The sequence below is a fragment of the Curcuma longa genome, chromosome 11 (genome assembly GCF_044706935.1).
Source record: "Curcuma longa cultivar G26 ecotype Majalengka, Jawa Barat chromosome 11, ITB_CL_G26_1.1, whole genome shotgun sequence".
Classification (NCBI taxonomy): domain Eukaryota; kingdom Viridiplantae; phylum Streptophyta; class Magnoliopsida; order Zingiberales; family Zingiberaceae; genus Curcuma; species Curcuma longa.
This window is the reverse complement of record NC_133871.1, coordinates 453,299-464,381: the sequence shown is the minus strand read 5'-3', so window position 1 is coordinate 464,381 and position 11,083 is coordinate 453,299. Positions and strand designations below refer to the sequence as shown.

General features: G+C 37.2%; 1 protein-coding gene across 1 annotated transcript in view; it reads left to right on the top strand.

The window, feature by feature from the left end:
- Positions 1–11,083, top strand: part of LOC141838843 (alpha-N-acetylglucosaminidase-like) — a 100,600-nt gene that overhangs the window by 8,545 nt on the left and 80,972 nt on the right. The window contains exon 4 of the mRNA XM_074726436.1: positions 7,209–7,330. Coding sequence (XP_074582537.1) covers positions 7,209–7,330 — 122 coding nt within the window. The remainder of the gene's footprint in view (positions 1–7,208; positions 7,331–11,083) is intronic.

The window sequence follows — 11,083 nt, the reverse complement described above, 5'->3', positions numbered from 1 at the left end:
CCTCTCCTAGTCAGGCTGGAGATTCTGAGCAATGATTACTTGCAACTGCTTATCCTTCTCCAAATATACATACTTTAATTGATCAGGAAAGGACTTTAACTCTAGTTTAGGTGGTTGCACAACTAAAGGAAGTAATTTGGTGGGTATTGCCTCTGCACAAATCTCTACACATTTATCTACAACATGATCATAGACAAGATCAGTTGACAACACACCAACATCATCATCAATATCTGTAACATCTACAATTTCATCAAGAAGTTTGCATGCATCATCATTATCATCAACATCTGCCACATTACTCCTGAGTGTGATAACACTAACATTTCCTTTCGGATTAGGAATGATCTGCGAGGGAAGTTGGCTGAAACCTTATGCTTGTAGCTGGCTGATGAATGATGCATGCATCTCTAAATTTTGTATGAACCGGAGATTACTGGTCTCTAATTGCTTAGACTTCTATTTTCTACACCAAGATCTCTATTTTTGGCACAGAGATCTCTATTTGATTGGGAGCAAGAAGTTCTACACTGAATGCCCCCTAGGGAGTTGACTCGACCTGTTGGAACAGTTGTGATCTGCTCGGCATCGGGTCATTTTGAAATCCAAGTAGCTTCTGATATGCTGAAAAATATTGAGTAATTTGTTGTTATGCGTTCCCATAATTGAAATTTGGATGATCCATCTAATTCAGATTATAGGTATTGGATAAGGAATCATACATATTTTGTTGTTGGGGTTGGTAATACTGAGGTTGCTCAGTAATCTGTTGTTGTGCGTTTCCATATCTATTTAGATGATCTCTCCAACCAGAAATATAGGTATCAGACAATGAATCATACCTATTCTGATGTTGGGGCTAGTAGTACTGAGGTTTCTTAGTAATCTGTTGTGCGTCTCTATACCTGAGATTTGGATGATCTCTCAAACTAGGATTATAGGTATTGGACAATCAATCATACCCATTCTGTTGTTGGGGGTTAGTAATATTGAGGCTTGGTAGTGCTGTTGTTTGATTAGCGAAGACAACTATTATTTTGTTGTAGGGTGAGTACATCAGTTAGATGAAATGGACTGACATAAAAATCACAAATATATTCTCATTGCTTGCACTTGTTGCATGATCGAATTGAGCTGTTGAGATTGGTGCAATTTGAACTGTCTGAGAAGAGAAGTTATCTCATCGAACTTACTCTCCATTCAATGTTGTGCAGTACTCGAAACATAGGCTTCATAAACACCTCTGGTAACTATTGGTCTACCTTCAAACGGTTGAGAATAGACATCTATGTTTGTTCAAAGGATTTGAAAAAACAAGTCATTGTAAGTGGTCCTGGTCGTGGTCATACACTAAAATACTGACAAACAAGATCAAAAGACACAGAAAAGAAACAGTAAAAAATTTAAAGAACAATCCTAAGATTATGAAACACCATTAATACTCCTCGGCAACAACGCTAAAATTTGATACCGTATTGTTGTGATATGGTAAAATTAATACCGAACTCCTTATTCTAGTGTAGTATAGGGATAACTTGGATCGTCTTTCGAGGAATGCAACAATGAATGATAATGTCAAGATTAAGTTTTAACGGAGGTTTCTCTTTAGAATCGAATGTTAAGAATGACAATGTAATGTAAATGCAACTAATAGGAATGTAAATGCACTAAACTACAGTCGTAAAGAAATTAATAGAAATCATGCATCCTAATCGAATCTAACCTACTTACAACTTGCAGTTCTGGAACATAATAAAAACTTATAGCATTCAAATGAAGCAAAACATTGCAGGAATTAAACAAATTAAAATGCATCAACTTAAGTAAAAGTAGTGCAGAAGGGATTCAACAACTTGTTCTAACAAAGGAGCTAAATAAAAACCAAGCACTAGAGGTCTCTAAGTATCTAAAGAAGCTTGCGCAGGAGTTTTGGGATCCCAGAGCTTGCGGATGAAGTGAGGTCTCTACTTCCTTTTGCATGATAATAATAATTCTTTTGTCTCTTCTGGAAGTTATGGGAGTTGAATGGCGGAGAAAAAAAACTAATCCCTCTAAGAATTCAAATCAAATATTTGAATTATTTGGGTTGGGTTAGTCCTCGTGGATGATTCATTTAATTTTCTTTCAATGCCCCTTACAATAAGTTGGTTAACTCATATTTTCATTGTTCATTATTTGTAACTTGACAATTTGATTGGACTTCTTAGGATCCTAATCATGTTCTTTAATCTCAGTGTGCCCACCTCAGATTAGCATACCTGCCCTATGTAGATGATTTACTTCTTTTTTTGCAGGGGAGATACTGACTCGGTTGACAAATTATCTTTTTGTTTATAGGAGTTTAGGGTGACAACAAGACTTCAGATGAATAGATTGAAGTTGAACATATATTTGGCTGTAGTTGATGACACGACACTCGGGAGGCTACTTTCCATTATCGATTTTCAGGTGGGTATGATGTCTTTCAAATATTTGGGGATACCACTAGCTACTCGGCGACTTCGGATTTCTGACTATACCCCCTACTTGAGTCTTCGGTCTAAAAGATCAACGTTGGCCGCAGAAGACATTATCCTATGCTGGCAAGACACAACTCATCACTTTTGTGCTTTAGGGAGTAGGATGTTACTGATTATCTATTTTTCCACTACTACAAGGGATCATTGACCATATATATAGCATCTATAGGTCTTTCATGTGGCCTTCTAAACATCCCCGGTGTCGTGGGTAGATTATGTGCAGGCGTAAAGAAGAAGGTGGATTGGGATTTCGGGACTTAGGGGCTTGGAACCTAGCCCTCCTGGCTAAGGTTCTAAGGTTCTGCAGTGGATACAGACGAAGGACGCCCTTTAGATAAAATGGGTCCATCATACTTACTTGAGGTGTGCCGATGTATGGAAATGGGAGGCAGCCCATTCGGATTTCCCTTTGATCAAGCGACTACTATAGATACGAGATCTTATATTATTGGCTACTAGTCTCCGAAGGCTGCTGGATAGAGATTGACAGATTGGTTCCATCAGGATGGAGGGGTAGCACGGGCATATTAATTTTTTAGGTATTCTAGTCCTAAGAAGCCATGCGCTCGGATAGTTGACAACCCTAGATTTGCAATATGTCACGAGTAGGGTTGCAAATTAGAATTTATATTTTTATCGAAAACCCATAATAAATTCAAATAAATGAAGTATAGGGGCCTCGAGTCGTATTTTTCCAAGGACTAGTAGATAATTGCTTAAATTGAGCTTGGGTATCATTCTTTTTGGGTTTTTCGAATATAAATGGGGTTTTGGGGTTTTGGAGCGAAACGTAATGCAAAATTAGCAAGTAAATGAAAAATGCAATTCCCTAACCTAAAGATGAAACTATGAAACAAAGGTATCAAGGTAAACCTAAAATGCAATTTGATGCAATGTAAAAGAATGAGACCTACCCTAGTTATGCTCTTAAGCAATCATGGAAATTAAGGTTCAATTCTCTTCTAATTAAAATTGGTCAAATCCTAATGGAAACCAAACCCTAATGCAAACTAACCGAATTAAATAGCTGCAAAATAGGTTTCAAAGTTTCAATAGGTGCAAGCAAGGAATTAAACAACCAAAATCCATTAAACCTAGTCAACCAATCCTACAATGCAATCAATTTGTTTTATCCAAGCTAACCAACCTATAAATTAACAAAAACTAGTTGACACGGAACAGTGCCGAAATGGCACAGAACAGTGCTTATCAGAAACCAATTGCTATTGATCAGAAAGAAGCAACAAGGAATGCTAACAAAATTCATAAACATCACGAAACAAACTAGGATTGTCATACAAACATGATGAATTAACCTAACAAGTGAATTCAAGAATCTTGGGACTAATTAACAAAGTTGAAATCGAAATTCAGAAATGAACAGCTATCAGAAACCGAAAAATCAGACAAATGCCTTCGACCCTTCCCTTTTCCATTTCTTCTCCTCAACGGGGTGTCAATTGAGCTGGTGAATCCACAATGTGGCTTCACTAATCCTTTAGAAACTTCAACGCAATGGCTGACGTGGTTTACTCGCTGCCTGACTCTGAAAAAACCAGAAAAACCCTCTCCGGCTATAAGCAGAGCCTTCGCGCGAGCTATTTTGAGTTGCAAAAACTGGATTGCTTGTCTTCACTTGTCCCAATCGATCTTCTGATTATGAAAGAGCACTCCACAATCCTCAGAGAACCCCTCCAAGGCTTGCGGCTTCGGATTGAGCTGAAGATGGTCGGAACTCGCGAAAACAGAGCACAAAGCCGCCGGAGAAACCCTCTCAATCGCGCCCCGTCCAGCTGCTAGGATTCACCCAATCGACCGGCGTTGAACTTCTCAGGGACTAAGGATCGCAATGGAAGTGGTTTGGGAAGAAGGGGACTTGCCGTTTGGTACGTCGCCGAGCAGAGGAGGCCGTTCGGGATGATGAACAGTGTCGGCGAGCCACTGTTCATTGATTAATTGGCCGATTATATACTACTGATTAATCATTTAATCTCAGCCGTCCAATCTTGATCTGACGATGCAGCTCTGATCTGGGGTTTAGGGTAGCCTAGGGTTTGTGAAAAATTCAAGGATCTTGATCAGGCTTAAGTTAGGTCATGTCCTCCATGTGTGCTTGATCAATTTGGTCAAATTGGCTCGATTTGATCGCGATTGAGCTCGAGCTTGATCCGATTTGAACCCTACAATCAATTAAAACCTAATTAATGCAAAAATTACCATAAAATCATGAAAATTATAATCAAGCCTCAGATTATGCAATAGGATAAATATGATCAAATCGATTCATTTTATAATTTATTTTCATGTAAAAATCCAAAATTAAATCGATTAAAAATATATAAAATCCTAACTCATCAATAGTGTAGAAGACTTACTTACAAGTCATGTAGTCACCTTCTGGATGTTGGCACAGAGGCGACTCCCCACCAGTGACAAAAAGGATTACTTAGAAGATCGACAGTGCACTTTCTGTGGCCACAGGAGCATCTATTCTTTGGGTGCTCCCTTATTGCGGTATTATGGAGGAGGATCAGAGACTGATTTCATATACGACCAGAGATGTCCACCTACCGACGGATGTTGAGAGTCTTCGGAAGACATTACCATGGGAGCCGGATGCTGACAAAGGCTCGCTATCTTGCCTTGTCATCTATGGTTCATTTTGTATGGAAGGATCAAAATAAAAGTTTTTTTTGGTGAGGGACAATTAGATATTGAAAGGATCTTCAACTGTGTGAAATTCATGTATACCGATTACTGGGTGTTTTCTCTGATATGATGTTTCGTCAGACATGAGGAAGTCCTAAAGACCAATTTTTGTACTATAATTTGTGCTATCAAATTTTAAAAGTCATACGATGGTAAAACAGCTCTCTGAATTTTGTTTGGAGTTGCTGTTAGTTTATTGTAAATACTTAAAATTTCAACAAAGAGAAGGATAAACCAACCTGAATGTGCGTTGGTGGCATCCATGGATTCCATCTAATCATATTCTTCCTGGGAATGATGCCACAATCATAGAATAGTAGTTCCATGAAGCCTACTTGAGATTGCAATACAAAGAGAAGCTTCTGTTGTTCTGCAAGCAATGATGACTTCCACAATCGGCTTCCCCAAGCAATAGTGATTTCTGAAGTGACCATAAGTGTGAAGATTAGGGCTTCTTTTATGAGGTAAGCCAATTTCTTCCTCTTCCTTTTTCTCTTCTTCTCTTCCTCCTCTCTAATTCCTTCCTTCTCGGTGCCTCTAGCATAGCTTGTTGTTATGCTTGCATGGTATCGACGCTATATTGCTCTGGCAAGGGATGGAACTCTGGCTTGGAACAATGTTTCAATCCTTTGTTCCACTTAACAAACAACGGAAATTTCTTCCTGTTTAGTTATCATTGGCTTCCATAGGAAATATGCCACTAATTTGGTCTTTCTTGTGCTTGTTACTTTACAGCTTGTCATCATTTGACACTTAACTTGGAATATTTATGATACAGATTTTTGGCAAGCATCTTATTTCATCCTTACTAATTTTATATGAAGTCCAATTGAATATATTTTAACCTAAGAGTTAAATAATGGCAGAATTTGGTGTAGATGAAGTATGTAGGGATTACCATGGATGAAGCTATGAGTTTGCTTGTTCCCCATAATCCACCTTCAGGCTGAATCTTTAAACACCGTATAAAACAAATGATTTATAACAAGAAAAACACTACGTGTTCCTTTGTCTTGTGATTCATAATCAAACATGTCAAACAACAGCCTAGCAATATTCTTTTGTGCATGGCTAGGGAATTTGTTCTTATTATATTTGATATTAGTATTTAGATTTAATTTGTTAAAACAGAAAAATGAAAAAAATGGTGTTTTCTTGGTTTAGGGAATAAGACATTTTTTTTCATGAATGCAAGTGAACTTGTAATTAATCTGAAAAATATATACTTTAATTTCCCCTCTCAAAATACATCTCAATGGAAAACCTCTGGAATGAAAAACTATAGAGAAAACAACATAAGACAAAGTAGAGAAAAAACGGATGGAAAAGTATTGGAAACATATCTCTGAAATAGGATATGATTCTTTGCATAAATGACCAAATTTTTGACTTGTTCTATTGGAATTCTCTTGAAATTCCCTGTGATTTTGGACCATGGTGAGTGAAGATCCTCTATATTCTTAATTACAAGTATCTATGTCAGCTATGATATGATTATTCTCTGGAAAAGAAAAGGATATGTCATGCATTCCAACCATTGACTGATGACTTGTCTGCTACCAAGTTAATTCCTGTTGACTACTGACCAGAAACTTTCTCGCAAAGATCATCCAGCTACTTCAGCCGCCGAATTCCTATTTACCTTTTTGGAGCTCTGAAATTTAGATGGTGTGTTCATTGTTGCTAGACCATCCAGCTACCTCAGCCACCGAATTCCTATTTACCTTTTTGGTGTTGTTGAATTTAGGTGTGTGTTCATTGTTGTGCATCTGACTGACATGGGCAAACATTTTGGTATCTGGCACCATCTTGTGTTAATGTGATAGTATAACTCTATATTCTTGTCACTTGCCAGTCCCTGGATTTCATAAAGCCTTTGTAATTTTAAAGTTAAATATGAAGATTTCATGTATCTGTTTCCATATAGGATGCTTTCCCACCACTTCTTGGAAAACTTAGGTTATTTTGTCTTCTACTCAGATTCATATGCATGGTGGGGCTGGGAAAGATGGGAGAAAGAAATTGACTGGATGGCTCTCCAGGGCATCAACTTGCCACTTGCTTTCAACGGGCAGGAAGCTATTTGGAAGAAAGTTTTTGAGGTAGAATACTCTTTCTCGGTGACTTCCTATAATTGCGTTAGAAGTAATCAAATTAACCAAAAAGTCTTTCTCAGTGTAGTTATTGGAACATCAAGCTTGTGCTGCCTTATTTTGCGAATGCTTTTGATATTATATATGTATTTTAGCCTTCTAGTTAGCAATTATTACTTCTGCTTCCAGCTAAGGTAGTTTCTTTGTAAAAACTAAATTGTTTGGACCAACCATGTTGCAGTGCCTTCATTTGTTTATAGTTACAATTTGTGGGCTGTGCACGTCATAGATCCTCAAGGGAAAACACTTCTGGAAGACTAAATCAAACTTGTGAAAATAGACTAGGTTCATTTAGTTAATGGGATAATGTTGACTTGATGCACAAGAGTCGGCTGGAATGATTCTTCAGGTGGAATAATTACAATTGCACCAGTTTAATTTGTTCCAGAGAGATAAACTTATGTAGTGTCGAGGAAGACATGTGAATGATGAACAAGATGCAGTCGGATAGCGTGATTCTTATGTGAATCAACCATGAGTGAGAACAAAAAGTGAGTGGCAGCATCTGAGCTTTGATACTATGCTTATTGAAAATATTATTAAGGTTTCCCTGAAGTAGTCCACTCTACTGATATATTACCTTAGATTGATTTTACATATACAATCTCTTGATTCATACATTTGTAAATAGGTCTTTTTTTATTTACAATTAGTCGCCAACAATAATAAAGTATTAAATCAGAGAAAGAAAGTTAAGGAACTGAGTGTATTGTAGGGTGGTGTTAAATTACCCACATTCAATTTATAATAGTAATATTTCATTCTTTATGGGTAATATTAAGATGTCATAATTTTGGTGGTACCAATTGACACTCTCAAGTGAAAATTAGCTTCTCCCTTGCTTTGCAGCAACACAAACAGTTTTATATGACTATACCATGGATTGAAATCTCAAGCCGTATCGTACGATACCAACGAAAAATTTTGTTCCGCCGACGGATCGGCACCGGCACAGGCGTTCTGATCGAGCAATGCCTCCGGAGGCGTCGCCAGGCCCGGGCGACACCTCCGCGCGCGGGTCGTGCGCGCCCCCGGTCGCAGTTTTTGTTTTATTTTTTTTAAACTTAGGTTTAATAAGATTTTAATAATCAATTCCTAGTTATAGTTGGGGATAATTTAAATAGGCTTTATTAAAACCTATAAAATTATCTGATTATTTTTAAAAAATATTTTATTTTTTATTTTAAATATTTAAATTAAATTTTTTATTTTAGTTAATATATTTTATATTTTAAAAATACTGAAATTATATCGGCATGGTATGATACGGTACCGAAACCTCGACACGATTCGATATTTTAAACTTTGGCTGTACCATTTGATAAGAGGCTGCAATTTTGTTAGGAAGGGATGAGGCATTTAGATTTGTTTATGCTAACTTTAACTCACCAACCTAATATCTCCAATGTTCAGATCTTTACTTTGACACAATTTTACTCTTTTGACAGTTGATCTTGAATCTAGTAGTTTGTTCAAAGAGCCATGGACAACTTTTAGTGTCTACTTGATCTTGGTCATTTTGATAGAAGACGAGAGTTGTTTGCTTATCTAAAAAATAAAAGTACCTTGAGAGAACCTATTCACCCACTCTTTGAATTAAATTGTCACCCACCATACAAAAAGTCAGTTTTGTTGCGTAAAGGTGTGGTTATTATGAATGTCTATATTGAAAGATGAATAGTGGTGTTAAGAGTAGTAATGGATTTTTTTATAAACTTTGGGAGCTATAATGATCTCTTTGGGAACCTTGTACTCCACCAATTTAACCTTCATAACTTGTTGCAAATCAACCACAATGGTTGGCTCAAAAATATCATTAAACTAGTCTAAGGGTGCTTTTGTTAGAGGCTTTGATGGGAAGGCATTGCTACGCTCTTTATACAACTAGTTTTTGATCTCATGTTCCTTTTCATGTGCATCATTCGACAAAGGTGTGCATTAATAGATGAATGGCCATTAACTATCTTTGCCAGCCAATATTTTGTTGGTGCAATTGGCCTCTTTAGTGATTGAGAAAGATCATGAGTTTTGATGTTTGAGTACAAAGTTTAGTTAGGATTGTCTTTAGTTTTGATGTGTATATTTAAGTCTTATAGGACTTGGAGGAATACATATAGACATGACTTGACGTAGTCAAGGTCGATGGATACCCGATGTCTTGAGATCATATAGATTGGTGAAGGATGACATGGAGGATCCGAGCGACCACAAGATAAGGAGCATTGGAGAGGAGTTAGTAAAGCAGACTCTAAACAAAAAGACAAAGGTTGGCACGGAGAGAAGTCGTGGGGTTGAAGGAGGATGACTTCAAAGCAAAAGTATAACTCTGTGGGATTTGAGTGTTGAGAGAAAATGTACCTGAGCAAGGATATATATCAACATAGATGAATTTGACTTTAGAGTCAGAGTAATAATTGACTCGTGAAATCCTAAACCCTAAACGAGGTATTTTGGAGTTAATCTTCCAAGTGTTAGTGAGAGCCCTAGAGCCAATCATTTGATGATTGATGTATGGACTCCATGTATCATATTTCTATATTTTATAAAGGCATTACTTTTGTGGTTATTATACTTACTTGTATTAGTGCCAAATAAACTAAGTATAATAGCGTCCTTGTGTAGTAGGTTCGTATCTATATCAATCGATTGGTTGAATCGATAGTGAGATGATATAGAGAACACTACACTAAACTATTCCTAGTCAAGTATTAACATTCAAGGACAATGTTAATGCATAGAGACTAGCATGTAGGTCAACATGATGACTTGATCTCACAAGTCATGGATATGAGATATCAAGTTGACACATGGGTATGCATTAGAGAATGTATACTGAATGACCCGCCATGAGAAAGTATCATGGATCGTTATATGAGTGTCATATACTTTCTCATGTGGCTATTAGTATGACTATTAGTCCTTAGACCTGAAGTCACCATGGTTCCCAACATAAGGAGTTATATGCTTTGGTTTCGTCAAACGTCACCCGTAACTGGGTGGACTATAAAGGCGATTACTGGGTGTATAACAAATTATGTAGTGGGATGTGAGTGATGTAGATGGGATCTATCCCTCCTATATGACGGGAGCGATATCTTAGTTCTTGATAGAGTTAGACCACTAGAGTGCATGGCCATGCCCAAATGGGTCAACATGAGATGTTGAGCTCGTTTGATGGAAGTGAGTCTACTTGGAGTTCAAGACATAGATTGATTAGAGGATGACACGGTCTATGCCTCGGTTTAATCAATCAAGATATCAAGGATAGAAGGACATGGTCACATATTGTGAGAGTCACAATTAGTAGTCACAAGGTGATGTTGGATCTCAACATTCTTGTAACTTGGGTAGTAGTGATGTGTTGCTAGATACCGCTCACTACTTATGTTTCTAAATCGATTTAGAAGCATTGCCAACGTTACAAGAACCTATAGGGTCACACACAAAGGACAATTAGGTGGAGATTAGGTTCATATGATGAACCAAGAGGATTAGATTCATGTGATGAATCAAATTGGATTAAGTGTAATCCTAACTAGACTAATTGAGTTGATTTGATCAACCTTGGGAGATTAGAAGTCAAGTTTTGACTTGACTTGATTAGGAGAATTTTGGGAGTCAATGTTGACTTGACTTTGTGCCATGTCATCATAAATGTTGACTTGACTTTATGCCATGTCATAGTCAAGTTTGACTTGACTT